The following is a 17,953-nucleotide window of genomic DNA, read 5'->3' as shown; positions in this document are numbered from 1 at the left end:
AAATGTAGATATCTTCAAAATATGGATCTAACAGTTTGTAACATTTGAATGAGAGGATCTTCTACTAATAAAATGTCTCTCTGTTGTCTTTCACAGCGATTTTGCAGGCGGTAATAACTGGTGATCTTATGAAGGTAAGATATGCTCCTACTAAAACTTTGGTGATTTTTTAAGGACTTGAAATCAACATTAGTTCTCACCAAATGTTCATGATCCTGTATATCATTTGTCATTATCTTGCCTGCACTGGCTGAGTAGAAGTATATTCTTTTGAGGACTGAGCAGAGAGGGCGAGGGGAGGCTTTCCAGCATTTGTGCATTTCCCAGCAAAAGTTGTGGCAGAGCACCCTGGTTTCCGGAATGGTTAAAGTGGGCTGTGGGTCACTAAGATGTAACGTGCACATGCCCAGAACTCCTGTTCTATCCACACTGAGAGTTATGAAGAATGGAAGCATTTCTTTTGAGACAGATATCGGAATGAATGCATCTGTAAGAATCACCTAGACACCAGACATGCATTCTCCGAACGAGAGTTTACATCTTCTGTTATTTTATACTTTTATACTTTGGGGATCCTAGACAATCAAAAGAAGACATTCTGATTAACTTTGAACATTTTGAGTAATGCTTGTGTTTTCTGGTAAGTTTAGTTCAGAGGGAAAGAAGTGGTCACCATTTACATTTAGAGTAAATGTAAATTCTGAAGTCAGACGACCCAAGTTCAGATCCTGGCTCTGCCATTCACTATATGTGTGCTTTTGTGCAATTATTTCATTCTCTCTGTACTTCAGTTTCTTCATGTGTACAATAGGAGAATAATTTTACCTCTCTCTTTAATTTGTCATGAGGCCTGAATGTAATAACATATGTAAAGCTCTCATGGACTACTCCTGTTACATAGACGTGATTGTAAAATGCTAGCTACTTTATTACTATTTCAGTGTTAATCTGTCTTTTTAAAAAATAGCTAGCAAATATTTAATATGTCATGCAGTGTATCGTATGAGTATTCTGAAAGCTCCATGTGGTCCCAGATTATTTTCAGTTATCAGGAATTATGAATGCCTTCATGTCCCTTAGTAAATCAGAAACTGTAAACAAAGCTTAGAAGGTCTGTCCTACTACACAACATTTGGGGGGAATAAATTGAAGAAAACCTGTGCTACATTTAAAAAACTATTTTTCATCCACTTTTAAGGGTTTCCCCCCCCCGCCGCAGGGCACATGCACTCACTGGAGAGAGACAGAGAGAGACAGAGAGAGACAGAGAGAGACAGAGAGAGACAGAGAGAGACAGAGAGAGACAGAGAGAGACAGAGAGAGACAGAGAGAGACAGAGAGAGACAGAGAGAGACAGAGAGAGACAGAGAGAGACAGAGAGAGACAGAGAGAGACAGAGAGAGACAGAGAGAGACAGAGAGAGACAGAGAGAGACAGAGAGAGACAGAGAGAGACAGAGAGAGACAGAGAGAGACGGTGAGAGGGAAAGCGAGAAATCACCCCCTGGGGGGGTTTGGCCATATCTTCCCTTCTCTTATCTCCTCTCAGAATTTTTTGGGCAGGGTACACACACACACACAAGTGGCCTGCATGACCTTTAAGCTTGTGCTACATTTTTAACAGGTTACTAGCAGAAGATACATAGTGAAAAGTTTGCAAAATCCTGATCACCTGCCATCTTTAGGTACATAATCCCGAAAATGGTGCCAGAACCACTATCTGGACCACAGTATGCCTAGAAGTTGTTATTCAGGAGGGAAAGGTGCTCTGTATACAGTGTACGTATGATTTCAGCGGTGTTGCTCAGTGGTGGATTAACCCAGTGCTATCCTGTATTCTCTGCAGGATTTTCCATTAGGGTCTGTGGGAAATAAGGACATGAGTAAGAATGACTCTGCTCTTGGAGGGCTGCTAAGCCTGAACGTTTTTCCCTTCTATGTGGAAAGCACATTAAACATCAAACTCTGTGTGCGTGTGTGAGGGCGAGAGACTAGAGCACATGAGAGCCCAGGAGCCACTCCAGGGTCATGGCCACCAGAAGAAGCCCCTGTTCCACGGGCTTCCTAAAATGTGTGTATCAAACAGCACAGAAAGGCAGGATCGAGGGAGCTGGTCCTGCCTAGGTCTGGTTAGGTCCATGCTGTTAGCCTTCGTGGATCTTCTGACAAAGCGAAGTTCTTGAGTGAGGCAATGCAGCGGAATAGAATGGAATATTTTCTTAGGTTTTGTCAGAGGCCATTAGCTACATTTTTCTATCTTCTTGCCCCACAGTTTAGGGATGAAAGCCCCCATATGTTTTTTTTTTTTTTAATCTTCATTCAATCACTCCCTTTTTTTTTTTCCGCCATAGGGCGCGTGCGCTTGCCAGACAGACAGAGAGAGACATAGAGACAGAAAGCAAGAAATCACCCCCCAGGGGGGATGGTCATGCCGCAATCCCTTCTCCTCCATTCTTCTCCCGGGACCTTGGGCATGCACGCACACGTGCCCAGCGTGAGATTTAAGCCACCGGGTCCGGGACATGAACCACGGTTGACTACGTGGGAATCCAGCGACATAGCCATTACGCCAACTGCTGGTTCTCTCAACCACTCCTTTTGATCTATGTCTTAGGAAGTCTTCCACAGCTCCTTTTCATTCCCCTGCTTTAAGCTTCCCCGGTGCCCCTCTGATAACCTCTGGGTGCCTCTCTCCGTCACTGTAATTCTTCACCCATCTGTCTGCCCAGTGTACTGTGAGGGCTTTGAAGCCGGCCACCCTATTATGCTTATTTTTGTTTTCCTGGTACCTGGCATGTGACGATTCTGTTGGATGTATTTGAACAAAGGCAAACTGTAAGTTCACTCTCTTAACTGACAAATGTTTGGTTATTTATGATATAATGTGCCATCTTGAGAGAACTTCTTGAGAGAATTTTTTTTTTTGGCTTATTATCTGCTGAGTTATTTGATTCTTATTTACCTTAAAACCACCTACTAGAAGTTTTACAAAGGCTCTTCTTATCCTGATGTACCACCGTTTGGAGAACAAAAAATCCATTTATACTTCCTCTAATGTTCAGCATTTCATGAACTTAGACCATATTCTCATTTAGCTACCTTATGATCTCAGGTTGCAAAGTTCATTCCCACCCCCCCCCCCCCCCATCCCCTATCCTCCACCCGCCCCAGTCTTTTCCCATCTCGACTCTACTGCATTCTCTGGCTCGTTGTGGTTTTCATCCTGCAGATCATCTCTGCCTTGCTGGATTTGCGTTGGATGATTGACAGGAGGCATGCAAACTAGGCTGTAAATCTGATGAGGAAAAGAACTAGAATGGTGTGAGTGCATGCACACATGTGCAGGAAAATGAGGAGCAGCCTTTATATTCAGTAGTTGGGTTCATTAGAGATTAAAGAAAAACTGAAGGACACAGGAAGGGAACTTGGCTACCAGACACCGAGCTGTTACTGCCCGTAGCCATGATTATTCTTTCACTTGAGACAGAGACGAGGGCTCAGGAGAGAAAAGAAAAACTTCAGTATGTTTTAGTCTCCTTAGGCTGCTGGGTACCCACAGACCCTCTCCAGAGTTTGGTGAGACACCGGCCATCTATTTGAGTGATAATACAGTCCAGAAATGTTACTTCATCTCTGCTTTTTCTCTGTGTCCTCTGAGGCTGGAAACGTTTGTGGTTGGCTACATTACTCTTATTTTATTACCGGTTAGCTGTTATTCTTGATCTGGATTCTGCCTGAGCTTCTTTTCGTTTGTCTTTCTTTCAGCTAATAGAAAGTTATAAAAATGGAGGCAGCCTGCTAATTCAGGGACCAGACCACTGTTCACTCCTTCACTACGCAGCTAAAGCCGGCAACGGGGAAATTGTGAAATATATCCTTGACCATGGTGAGTAGGCACAGTGAACTTACCAAGGGTTGCCTATCCATGAAACAGATTGCTTTTCTGCATTGACTTTCACCCAGGCTGTCCTCAGAATGGCAGAAACACTCTCCACCCTTTAGCTGACTTCTGTTTGGTGGAAATGGCTGGGTTGCAGATCTCTGACACATATGGATGATCTTAATCAAGCAATTAATAGAGACAATTTCCATGTTGACCTCTCTATAGGTTGTTTAGGAGGCTAATTATTTAAAAAATAAATGATGGAAACAAACATAGCCTAGCATAATGTTCTTTAATTTAATAGAGATTTCTTATAAAGTAACTGTTCGATTTTGGCTACCATATTTGTAGCTGATCATTCTAAGGATTAATGATTATATATATTTATTTTATCAAATTTCTATTAGGTTGTTGGGAAAGTCATGAAGTATTTTTTTATGCAAAATGCATCATGACTTTCCTGACAACCAAATAGTTTCTCTCTTTCTCTTTTTGTGTTTGAATCTCACTCTTTTTTTTTTGGTCATAGGGCATTGCAGTTACCAGAGAGAGACAGTGAGAGGAAAAGTGAGAAATCACCCCCTAGGGTGCATGGCCATGCCTCAATCTCTTCTCCTCCATTTTCTCTCTGGAATTTTGGACACACACTCACATGCACCTGGTGTGACTTTCAAGCCACTCAGGTCTGAGACTCAAACTGCAGTAAACCATGTGAGTGTCTACTGCTTAACCATCATGCTGCCTGCTAGCCCATGAATCTTACTCATTTTTTCTATCCCAGGTCACACTTCATTCTCTTTGAAAAACAAAGTACCATTGTGTCCTCTCTGGCAGGTCACCTCACCTCCTAGTCTCCTTCCTAACTAGGTTTCTTATGTAGTCTGTGACTCTGGATTGGTAATTCTCTGGAAGTAACATGCACTATAGCATGTGCCTCTGAAAGTCCTTTAGAAGCATAAACATGTGTGATGGATACCAAACTTTGACCATTATGTTCAACTTCTCATGCCAGTGTTCCTAGGAATAAAGAACAAGAATGAAGGAGAACAGAACTCTACTTGGATTGACTGTTTTTGTGGGAGAAGGGGTGGAAGAGTCTAACTGTTGGACCTAGGTTCATGGAGATCCAGGATAACTTTGAGCTTTAACTATAAACCTGTGACCTACTCACTTTGCACCTGAATTTAGGCTGTAGATTGTAAGTTATTCAGAAGCATTCTTATGAATGATTGCTCCTCTTTTTAGCAATTCAGCAAATATGTCTTAGTTCCTTTATTCACTCCCTCATTCAATAAATATTTGTGGACTATTTAACAGGAACTCCATGCTATAGAAAAGAACACACACAGAAATAAAATGCAATCAGTTTTTAAACAATTGCAGGCTAAAGAAAAAAATGTACTCATGTGCACAAAAAATTTTAAAACAGTTATGTGTAGATGTTCTAAGACATATCATAATGCCACAATAGATAGCATAGTTATCATCTGTCAAATTCATATTATATGCTAGGTGTTTAAACTAAACATATCCTACCATTTACTCTTTGCAAAGATCTTGTAAGGTATGGGTTAGACTGTCAACCATGTTAGACCCTCTTGCTTAGTCTTCAGTGCCTTCACAATACTTTGTGAAGAGTTTGCTTGAACTCTTGGCCTGGTTTGTGATAGAAAGAGTGCTTTATGAAAAAGAAAGGGTGTTAAAGTAGAATAGTGGTCATTAAAGAATCTTCTTCCTCCTTGTAGGCTGGGCTGGATAATTCCAAGTCTGTCTGCTTTAAAAAGCCTAGGTAGGTAAGATGTATTTTTGGTGCTGAATCTGGGGCATGCATCATTATGCTGTCTCCTCCTCCTCCCTGACCATCCTTTCCCCAGTAGTTAAAAGCATTCCTCTTTGGGCAACACTTGGCAAAAACAAAGGTAGCATATTTTTTTCTTTCCTCCTACACATGCACAGACACACACACACATACACATGCATGTGTGCATGCACACACACACGTTTCTTAGGTTAGTTCTATTTCTCATGATAGTATCTGCAAAAGTTAGTGAGAAGCAGAATCAAATATTCAAATCCAGCATAATAGACAATGAATAAAACTGTAACGCTTTTGTTAATTTCCTATTAATAAAAAAAATTCTAGGATTTTTACTGCATAATGCTCAGGTGAGCATTAGATATATACTGTCAATTTATTCTGCTTTAGTTCAGGTTTAAAGTTCCTCTAGTTAGTATTTTTATTATTATTATTATTCTCAAACTTTTCCAGTTCACCCTTTATCCATTGAGACTGAATACTTTCTTGTGAATCTTTGAGGTCATTTAGTGTTAATACTCTCTCTGGAGTTAGATGAGACGCTGGTCATGTATTTGGTGATGCAATCCAGGAATTCTCTCTCTCTCTCTCTTCAGTTTTCCTGAAGAAGTAGCACCTCCAACCCCTGTGCCCTGTTCTAGGATTATGTCTGCACTGGCTGTCTAACTTGGTCTGGCTTTTGAGGCTGCAGTCGGTCAGTTTTGACTGAGGCTATGTTTAAGATGGACTCTTACATGTGCAAGGATGTCTGGAAGGCACCCAAGACGTTCTCTACATCTGGTCTTTTACCCCAGGATTTTTCAGTCTGATAGTCCTCAGGCTCCTGGGGAGTAAGGGTGGCTGCTGCCAGACATTTCTAGGCTAGACTGGAAAGTTCTATATTGTCTTCAGTGTATTTTCTTTTCTAAAACCAGTCACAGGCCCAGCCCAAACTGCACCGGTAGAGACTTAGACTTTACCTATGGATGGAAGGAGCTGTAAATACTTTGCAGTTATCTTTAATCTTTGTTTTATTTTCCAACTTCTTTCATTTAAAATGTTGACCCTACCCTTTCCATATCAAAAACTTCTGACTCCCTGAGATCTCTTGGAGCTTTGCTTCTCTGTTTTCCTTTGGTTCTGAGTCCTAAGCCAAGGTTGCTAGATTTAGTAAATAAAATAGGACAAAAGCAATGGTCTCCCCCTTTTAAAAAAAAATTGCCAGTGGACACATGTACTCACTAGAGAGAGAATGGGGTAGGAGATGGGGGCGAAGAGAGAGAGCACACCTTATGAGGGATGGCCATGCTGCAATCCCTTCTCCATTTCTCCCTTTGGGATTTTGGGCACGCACACACACCCTGCATGTTTCTGAAGCCTCCAGGTCCAGGACTTGAACAGTGCAGGTGACCATGTAGAATTCAGTTACCCTAACCATTACACCACTGGACTGGCCCAACAATGATCTTTTTAAAATATATCCCATGCAATATTTTGGACTTATACTTAAAACAGAAACAAATAAATCCCTCTTTTCAGCTGAATCTCTCCAGAGACATGAATGATGAGGCCTGGGATGATATTACTCCAACACTTGGCTCTTTACTTCTCTGACAACCTATCTTTCCCTGCCTCAGATAATAGGGTCTTTGAAAATGCCCTTAATCCAAGCTTAGGAAGCTGGGAGTTTCTAACTCAAATGCAGATCGGTACACAAATACTTTGCTGGCATCAATCTACATGGCACATCGGTCCCTTAGAGCTTTGATCAAAGCCTGACATTCCATTACTCCACTAGTTTCCCATTGATCTGCAGTGTCTTTTGCAAAGAGTGAGTCACACATTATCATTCTCTGTCCCATCCGGATCCTATTGCAGGAAGGGAGTGCTTATGTTTTCCAGTGTTTGGTTAGATTTTGTAAATTAGTTGACTTTATATTTAAGCTCATAAAACGAACAAACAAAACTCAAGGTTCCCATTAATCATCTTAACCTCACTCACAGGCAAACAACTCCCAAGACCTTGGAAGGCAGTTTATAACCTCCTTACCTCACCAGACTCTCTAGTTGGCAGTAGATATCTAGGAGGGAGACTGTGGATATAATGCAGTTCTACTCTTGTGTCTGAAAATGGAAACCTTGGCTCTGTAGCCTAGTGGTTAAGGAAACTCCGTGGTCAACCATAGTTCAATTCCTGGCCCAGGTGATTTGAATACCACATTGGACACATGTTTGTGAGTGCCCCCAAATCCTGACAAAAATGAAGGAGAGGGATTGCACTGTGACCATGTCCCATTGGGAGGTGCTTTCTCTCTCTCTCTCTGTTTGTCTCTCTGGTGAGCACATGCATCCTCCAGAAATTAAAAAAATATACAACCTTTTATGATCTGAAATCCAAGGATCACTTTATTTATTATTTTCAGAGAGGTTTTTGCTATAGGGTGCGTGCACTCGCCAGACAGACAGAGAGAGACAGAAAGTGAGAAATCATCCCCAGGGGGGATGGCCACGCCACAATCCCTTCTCCTCCATTCTCCTCTCAGGATCTTGGGCACTCACACACATGCACCTGGTGTGAATTTCAAGCCATCAGGGCCAGGACATGAACCACGGTCAACTACATGAGAGTCCAGCGATATAGTCATTACGCCAACTGCTGGTCCCAAAGGATCAGTTTATTTTTTGATACATAGAAATTTTAACTCTTCACCACTATAGTTGAATAGTGAAAACTCAAATGCAATAGATTTTTATAGAAATGAGTGCTTCTCAGTCTGACAGACATTGTCAATTTTATCCTAAAACCCATCTCATCATTTCTGTTTACTCAGAAATAAGGATGTAGAAATAGCCAGATTTGCCTAATTCTGGAAAAGCTAATCATTTTGGCTCAACTGGTTTTTAATATCTCCAGTTATGGATACAGTTTATACTCTGTGCAGACCCAGTCATCTTTTTTAAATTATAGAAACTCCTTTAAAGTAGAGTGTTCTGAAGTCAGAGACGAGTACACAGAAACCACGACCCTTTCTTTACTCTGTAATCACCTTCTTAAAGTGATCTCTGCTGACTGAAAACAGTCCCTCCTAACTTCTTATGCTGGTAACTGAAATCCCCTTGACCTCCAAAGAAAACAAACTTTTCCAAAAGGCATCAACAAGGCTTGACTTTGGGCATGTATTCCGTATCATGGCATCAAATTTATAAATTGGCAGCAGATTTACAGTAGGCTCATCCGATCAGTTTGAACTCATGTAAGAGGAAAAAAATAAATACCATTTTTATAGTGCACCAAAGATGAAGAGAGAACCTCTTCCAAATCACTGAATGTTGCAAATCTCTTAATGTATTTTATTTTATTATGTATTTTACAATTTGGTGCAAATCTTTCTTGAGGCTTCATATGATACAAACCCTAAAATCTGTTCAAAGACCTGCCTGGAGAGATGCCTTTAGTCACAGCAGTTCTGAGGGCCACTCAGTGGGCACTTTTCAAGGTGCATAACTGATGCTGTGCTGGCTTTTCTTTGCCATTTTGTTGACTACTGCATCCTTGCTCCGAAGAGCCCTTCTTCCCTCTGCTTTGCCTTCTCTTTATTGGGTATTTATGGTGAGAAGTGTGGTCCACAATCAAGACAGCGCCCCTCAACAAGAGTTCTGAGAGATTAGTTATTCTCCCAGACACAACAAGTGGCAATTTATTTCTCTTCTACGGGCTCTTTTCAAACATGCTGGGGACCAGGGGGACTAAGATGTGTGGTACAGTCTGAAAAAGCCACAGGAGACTTGCATTGTTTTCATCCTGCATCTTCATCTGGACTTTTTCCCTTGTGTATACAACATGCTGCTTTCCTTTATGAAAAACTGGAATTTGGGCATTTAGAGGATTGAAAAGAGAGTGGAGGAGGAAGAGAGCTAACAATTCCTCAGGGACAGGCGAGAAACTAAGGATTCAGGGGGATTCCAGCTGAGATTGCCCCCAGTGGTTTCTGCTTTCAACTCCTTTCAACCATATTTTTTTACCCACTCCCTCCCCCCTAGTTTACCCTTCCCAGAGACTTTTGTGTTGTTTTGTTCCTTCACCACCCTGCACATTTTGCTCTTTTGTTTTTATTCTCCCCACGCCTACCCCATTGCACCCTACTGCTTTTCCTGATAGAAATCTCACTCATGCATTTCCTTTTTGATTTCAATGGGTTATTTTGTCTTCCCTCTTTTTCTGCCTTCAGTCTTTCTTTTCTTTCTTAACCCTCTTTTTGCTGCCTCTGGTCCCAGAGAAAAAGACCACCTTCCCGCTGGGACAGGATGACAGTGCTGTTAGCATTCCCAGTGCCAGCTCTCCCCACATCTGTGCAGCTTTTGTCCCATGGCAGAGGAGGATTTGGAATGGTCTGCTGGCAGCGTCAGGGAGACTAATGGGAATTGAGGTCCCCAGAGAGAGGCCACGGGGAGGTGGAAGGAACAGCAAAGGGGAACTGGAGGCATTTGGTGTGGGAAGCAAATTAAAGGCTGTGTGTTACAAAGGCACCTCACAGAACACGAATACAATCCTGACCATAAAGTCGCATCCGCAAGAACTGGGGGAGCTGGCAGAAGCCTGTGGAATGAGTCCTGGGCAGCAAGTTTGCAATTTGGAAAGACTTACTACTGACCAAGATGTTCACTTTCTCATTCAGAAAGATCTGTGAAGGTTCTCTTCCTTTGCATTCCCTGGACTTCCCTGGAATACTGATGTATGGCAGGATTGAAAAGTCTGTAGGAAAAAAAGGGAATTAAAATACGAGTTTGTTTCGATACAAAACATTTTGAAAGCTATGCATACTTTTTCATAATAGACATTGTCCATAAACTTTTTGCAGACCCCACTTTTATGGTCACCTTCATCGATATTTCTTTCCCTTGATTTTCAGACCATTTCCCATATAGCACTGTCCTTTGACTCCACGTTTCAATTATGCTCTTTCTTAGAGAGAAAACAGATACTGGCTAGGATCCTAAATGATTTAAACATGTCTAATCCATTTATTTATTTAAGAAATTAATTTCATCCCAGTGATTTTTTTATCACTATGAAAAAGTAACTTTCATTGTTCAAAATGTTTTGGATGTGTTAACACATTTAATTATTTTTTAAAATATTTATTTATTTTCATTCATTCTTCTTAGTATTTTTTAATTTGACCAGGGAGAGACAGAGGGAGAAAGAGAGAAAGGGAAAGCAAGAAAGCAAGCTGCTAGGTTCAAACCACAGTTGGCCGTGTGGGAATCCAGTGCCCCTAACCACTATGCCACCTGCCGGCACCTAATACATTTAATTCTTACAACAACCTACCTAGTAAGTTCCCTTATCTCCATTTGACAGCATAGTGGAGTTAGGTAACTCATCAAAACTCATACATATAAAAGTTATGGTCTCTTCCCTCCATATGTCTAATACCAGCAAGGGAAACGAAATAGAAACATAACTGCAACGCAGGGATCAAATGAAAGGGTGACAAATTCTGAAAAAGTGGTGGTAGTTTTCATCTGAAAGGTTCATGGAGACATTTGTACCATATTCTGTCAAAGGAAATTTTACCCCTGTCTTCTGGTACAGTTCAGCCTGGTAAGGACAGAGACCCAAGGTTCTGTTCTATATTCAGGAAATAATAGTGAGTTTTCTGCTGACAATTTAATGGTATTCCTTCAAATTCCTTAGAGGGAATAGTATGGTCTTCACAATAAGAATATATGAATATGTAAACTAAGCCAAAACCCAAATGTGACCTATCGTAATACATTGACGAAATTCAATTTATATTTTTCCCTTTCTCCTTCCTTTACTAGTGAGATTCACATTAACTTTCCAAAAAACATAGGTGCTATTTTTAATACATATTTTTTTCAACATAATTTTTGCGGCCTTTGTTGATTATTTTTGTATCTCTGGTTACACCTCTTTCAAATCTTATAGGAATACCACTAACTGCATGGGGTACTATTAAACAGCACAGAAAACTCAACCTTTTTTTTTTCTTTGAGTCTTTTTTTTTCTTTGAGGGTTTTTTTTTTTTTTTTTTTTTTTTGCCGTAGAGTTCCTGCACTCATCAGAGAGAGACTATATATTTGCTTTTTTGTTGTCGTTAAGAGAGATTTTCAGTTTAGGGTGCATGCACTCGCTGAAGAGACAGAGAAACAGAAAGTAAGATGTGTCCCCCCCAATCCCTTCTCCTCCATTCTTCTCTTGGGCTTTTGGACATGCATGTACATGTGCTTGGTGTGATTTTCAAGTCACCAGGTCCAGGACTCCAACCATGGTTGACTATGTGGGAGTCCTGTGCCTTAGCCATCTTGCCAGTTGCTGGCCCCAGAAACCTCACTCTTAATTACTGTCCTGTGGTGCTTTGCTCTTTCTTGGATGTATGTGGAGGGGGAACAGGGATTATCATTCATGTTTCCTTCAAATCACAGGACTGAGGAACAAAAATTACTGAGTTAAAACATGGTTCTTGATCGTAAGCGCAAGTGGGAATAAAGAAGCAAACATAAACCTTGGTGTCCACTTTTCTGTTCAATAGTTTGTTCCTCTGTATTCCTCTTCTTGCTAGCAGTATGTAAACATAGTTGTTTTAAAGCAAGCTAAAAGCATTAGAAACTGTGCTCTTAGAAATAGCTCCTTGCCGGCGTCTGTAATCATCCATCACTTCTCCTTTTCTTCATTGGCCATTTGCTTGCTAGTTTTCAAAACCTTCTGCTGTTCTGTGACTATCTATGTTGCTTCGAGGATAAGAAAGGTTGGGGTTCACTAAATTGATCATTCCAGTGCCAGTCCCAAAACCTCTAGAGTCCCTTAGATACTAAATAAGAGCAAAAGTTTTTTGTTTCAGTATCAGCACTTCCTCCCATCTCTGTCAGCTGCAGAGAATTAACTGGAGAGCAGGGAGACTGATGGTTAGCCAAAGGCATGCCTGACTCACAGATTGGTTAATCAGCTCTGGAACAATTTTGATTTGGCTGCATTTGTAGTGATTCTGGTCAGAAATAGCAAGGAATGAGGAGTTTCTTTTTTCTTTCTTTCTTTTTTTTTTTTTTTTACATTTTTTAAAATTTCATTTTCTTTTATACATTCAATCACATTATTTAGTTTACAAAGTGAATATTTCAACAGGTGAACATTTTTCCTTTTTGTTTGTTTTTCTCCTTTCCCCTGACTCTACCTTCAGATTGTCAAACTATTGCTGTTTTAGCCCAGTTGAACTATTTAGGGGCCTCTCTCTTGCACAGAGACCTGGACCTCCAAGGTCCTTAGATCTGTGATGGATAAGCTCAGAGATCCCTGAGTGACATTGCTGCATAAAGGAGAAAGATGAAACAAGGCCTCTGTTGCCTAAATATTTGTGCGATTAGCAGTAATGAAGGGAGAGGATTATACACGAGGTTAGTCTGCTCGTGTCCACAGAATTCCTTTCAAAATGAATCGTTTAAAGAATTCACTGATGGTGACAGGAGCTCTTTAAAAGGACCATTGGACTCTGTCAGCCTTTTGGGATCTGATCTCATTGTCAGTGTCCTGTGATTTGATTGAAAAGCCTGGAGTTCTGGGGTCATATGACATATAATTTCAGACAAGTGGCTTCCAATATAAGTGGAAGTGAGACACCTCTCTTACATTGTCTTCCTTCACTGAAGTTCTCTCACTGACTTGGTGTGACCTGCTGCATTATTCTAGAGAACAGGACATGTAATACCGTACCAATATAACCTGTTGTGCCAGGCACTGTTTTCAGTACACTGCATGTATTGACTCACAAAACCTCCCAACAACCTAGTTAGGTAAATATTATTAATCTGACTTCACATAAGCAAGAACCAAGAGACTGAGAGCTTAATTGATCTTGCCTAAAATCTAATAAATGTGAGAGCCGGGATTTAGAATCGGAGAGGGACAGCTTCAGAAAACTCAACCTTTTTTTTTTTTTTTTTTTCGCCATAGGGCACCTACACTCATCAGAGAGAGACTATATATTTGCTTTTTTATTTATTTATTTTTTGTTAGAGAGATTTTCAGGATAGAGTACATGCACTCGCTGAAGAGACAGAGAAACAGAAAGTAAGATGTCATCCCCCAGGAGAGATGATCATGCCGCAATCCCTTCTCTTCCATTTTCCTCTTGGGATTTTGGGCATGCACACACATGCACCTGGTGTGATTTTCAAGCCACCAGGTCCAGGACTCCAACCATGGTTGACCACGTGGGAGTCCCGTGCCTTAACCATCTTGCCACTTGCTGGTCCCAGAAACCTCCCTCTTAATCACTGTGGTGCTTTGCTCTTTCTTGGATGTGTGTGCAGGGGAACAGGAATTATCATTCATGTTTCCTTCAAACCGCAGGACTGAGGAACAAAAATGACTGAGTTAAATCTTGGTTGAATTTTTTTTTTTTTGGAGAGGTTTTCACTATAGGGCATGTGTGCTCACCAGACAGAGACAGAGAGACAGAAAGCGAGGAATCACCCCCCAGGGGGGATGGCCACGCTGCAATCTCTTCTCCTCCATTCTCCTCTCGGGATCTTGGGCACAAACACACACATGGCCGGCATGAGTTTTAAGCCACCAGGTCCAGGATGCACACCGCGGTTGACTAGGTGGGAGTCCAGCGACATAGCCATTACACTAACTGCTGGTCCTGGTTGAATTCTTAATGTAGAGTCGAAGCTAGAAGTATTCCAAAAAAGAAGGTATTTTTATATTCAGGGAATTAGAGTAATTTAAGGGGACAAAGCATACATTTAAAAAGAAAATACAGGGACCAGCAGATGGCATAATGGTTACATAGCTGGACTCCTATGTAGTTGACTACATTTCAAGTCCTGGACCTGGCATCTTAAAACTCACACCGGGCATGTATGTGTGTATGTGTGTGCGTTCCCAAAATCCAAGGGAAGACTGAATTTCAATTTTGAAATACCTGGGAGCAAGCAGTATATATCAAGATTAGAAACCTGGACATCTAGATTACATAAAACCTTTTGTTTTTCTTAGTAATAGTTTCTGCATGCTAATTATGTTCCAAGTAGAGTCCTGTTAGGAAATCTACTTGTCAAACAGACCAAATGGAATGACAAATAGGAATGATATTACAAGAGAAGATTCACCATATCCTAATGAAGAGTGGCCCTGAAAGACAGGAGATAAGAACAGCTTGGCTCTTGGATGACCAGAAGGATTGTGAAGGTCCCATAACATCTCAATCCTTTTCTTGGCTAGTAGTTTTTATAGTTAGAAAGTCAAAACCTTGGGGCCAGCAGGTGGCATGGTGGTTAGGGTGCTGGACTCTCATGTGGCCAACCACAGTTTGAATCTGGGACCTGGAGACTTGCTTTCTCACTTTCTCTCTCTCTTTCTCTCTGGTGAGAGCACATGCCCTGTAACAAAAAATGTAAAATAATAGTAATAATAAATAAAGTAAAATAATTCTAAAAAAAGAAAACCAAAATCTCTTTTACTCTTCTTTCTTATGCTCATTAAGTTAATATTCAATAATAATGATATTCATCAATACAGAGAGCAAGTCATTACTACCATGTATCTAAAAATCAAAATGCTCAGTACCTGGAACTGTATTAGGCGCTTACATGCGTATTTCTTCATTCAGTTAACTGAATATTTCATCATCTACTTAGCACCAAGTTCTGTACTAGCCATCAAGGATGAACGCTATGGCTGATGAAGCCAAAGCTTTGAGGGTTTATGAAAGTCTAATTGCAGGGAGAGATCTATCATCAGGTAATTGTAAGATAGCTGGCCAAGACTCATGATCAGCAACATGATCATATATCCCCGCTTCCCTGGATGGAGCTAATTTGGATAATAAATTGTATTACCCACCCAATTATAGGAAATAGAATGAGTACATAAATGAGGAATCATATGGGCAGGGTGTTTAATCCAGCACTTGGAATAGGTCATGGAGGGATCTTAGTTGATACCGGCAGGCTGAATAAGGGAAAAGGTCGCAGGGAGGGAAGTAGTGGTACAGAAAGCAGAAAGGTGCACATTTCAGGCTGTGTTTGCAGATTTGCTGGATTAATTAATGAATAAATAAAACATTGTGAAAGGGCAAACTCCCAGAGAATTTCAATCTCCAATGATGCATTTATAATAATTTTATATGTATGCATAACATTTCTTCTTGGTCTATTTCTAAAATAAGGAGTTTGGACTAGTTAATGTATGAAGTCTTATATCTTTAATATTATACTGCCTAAGACCCCATCCCAAACAAACTGTAGCTGAAGAAAGAGAAATGGTCAATACCCACCTAATTGGTCCCTTTTTCCCATTGTTAGTGACTTAATTATTTTTCAGTTATTCTATTCCAATTAGTTTTATTTCTTCAACTTGAGTGAAAGCTTTATGACAGGAGAGACCATTTCATAATGGGAGATATAAAAATTTCTCCCATTCTGTGAATATTGGTTCATGGAGATTGGTGATGCAGAAGTAGACAGAACCATTTTTTTAATTTTTAAAATTCTTTTGGTCTTATTATCCCTATCAACAATTGATTATTATTAGTCTTTCCAAGGTATTTTAATTCTGGGACTATTTTTCCTTAGTGGTTATGTTTTTAGCTTATTTTTGATAGACACCTTGTTTTCTTTTTATTTAGGACCTTCCGAGTTATTGGATATGGCAGACAGCGAAACGTGAGTGTTGCCTTTTATTACATAGCATAGATCACTTTCTTCAGAACATATCTAAGGAGAAGAGTGTAGTCTACAGGACGTATTATAGATAATTGTAATTTTATTGACTAAAAGTCCACTTTCAACTGTATTTATAACTGTGAAGGGCTAATTATCAAAATTAAAATTATGCAATAAATGGATAACGAGGATCATAATGACTACATGCATAATCAATGTTATTCATCATTTAGAGTTTCCAGTAAGAAAAGCATTTCTTCATTGAAACTTCTTGGACTGCGGAGAAGTCTAAATAAATCATTTCTCTTTTTATGTACCAATTATATTTATTCTTTCTCAGTTGAGGCTTGTCAGAAAATGAAGTCCTTCTACCCTTTCCCATCCCCTGCATGTAATGATGTAACTGCTCTCTGTAAGTCTGGAATGGGACAAGGTCAGAGAACACTGGAGAACTGAGAACATATAGCAACTAATCATTCTGTGTGTGTGTGTTCTGTGGTTTAGATGAGAAAGCCTCATTAAAAAAGCTATTAGCTATAGGACAGCCCCTAAACATATAATGTTTATTTTCAACCTTATTATTTCTACAGCATCAAAAGGGCTATTGCCCCCAAACAGGAACCAAAAAGGCCAAACAACTAACACTGTAAGCCACATGAGAGCCATTAAAGAACTTCAAAGAAATTAAAAAAGGAATAAAGAAAAGTGGAGATGGAGAGGAATAAGGTGTTGAGTACCTAAGGAGGTAGGAAGGAGAAGTAGAAATGAACAGAATGGAACATGTGTGGAGGAGTATATGTACGAGTTATTAGACATGGAAGACACTGTCCATTGCTCTGTAGAGCTGGTCTGCACGCCAGCACATCCTATTGACAAGGAAGTAAATAGTACCAAAACTTACTCCAGTTCATTTTCTGTAAGGGCTACATTTTTTTTTTCATGGAACACTTTGACATTAAACATCTTTTTCTTTTGGGCTCAGAAAGGGAATATCCTCCTCCACTTTCCTTCAGGCCTTCCCCACACTGAATGGCTGGCTTCAGACCTGCTACCCACTGGGGAGAATGTTGTCTCCTGCACTCTCCCAGACTCTCACTGTGCCTCTCAGATATCCTCTATGGCTGCCCTCCTCCTCCCACCTGCCACTCACCCAGAATCAAAGTGGGTGGAGCAGAGTGGGTAGCTGGTTTTTGAAGGTGGGTTTCCAGAAGATAGTCCTCAGAAGGCCAGTGGACCTCTAAGTGCTATTCAATGTGTCTGAAAGACCAGTGGTTCTCTACACTGCTCCCTGGGTCCACCATCGAGGGCCTTAATACTCTGTCCATATGCATATGCCGAGAGAACTGCACCAGTGTTCAGCCTCATCTACAGAGTCTATTTATTAGTGCCATTGGATGTGACCTAAATCAAACGTTAGTAGTATTTTTTTTTTTAATCACTAACCTAGTTAACACTGTTTAGAAAAGAGGCTGGAGGGGTTATTATGGTCAGTCGATGACTAACCGAAGGAATTTGTAGTTACCCGCCTTCCCAGAACGTACACTGGCAGACATGGCTGTGGAGGGCCCACCCATAGACACCCACAGA

At 40.6% G+C, this 17,953-nt stretch overlaps 1 protein-coding gene across 1 annotated transcript in view; it reads left to right on the top strand.

Moving 5' to 3' along the window:
* DGKI (diacylglycerol kinase iota) overlaps positions 1 to 17,953 on the top strand; it is a 316,603-nt gene that overhangs the window by 290,601 nt on the left and 8,049 nt on the right. The window contains exons 28-30 of the mRNA XM_027770499.1: positions 97 to 134; positions 3,765 to 3,885; positions 16,330 to 16,366. Of these exons, the coding sequence (XP_027626300.1) occupies positions 97 to 134; positions 3,765 to 3,885; positions 16,330 to 16,366 (196 nt within the window). The remainder of the gene's footprint in view (positions 1 to 96; positions 135 to 3,764; positions 3,886 to 16,329; positions 16,367 to 17,953) is intronic.

The sequence above is a fragment of the Tupaia chinensis genome, unplaced genomic scaffold (assembly GCF_000334495.1).
Source record: "Tupaia chinensis unplaced genomic scaffold, TupChi_1.0 Scaffold000140_1, whole genome shotgun sequence".
In the NCBI taxonomy this organism is placed as follows: domain Eukaryota; kingdom Metazoa; phylum Chordata; class Mammalia; order Scandentia; family Tupaiidae; genus Tupaia; species Tupaia belangeri.
This window is presented reverse-complemented; position numbering and strand designations above follow the sequence as displayed.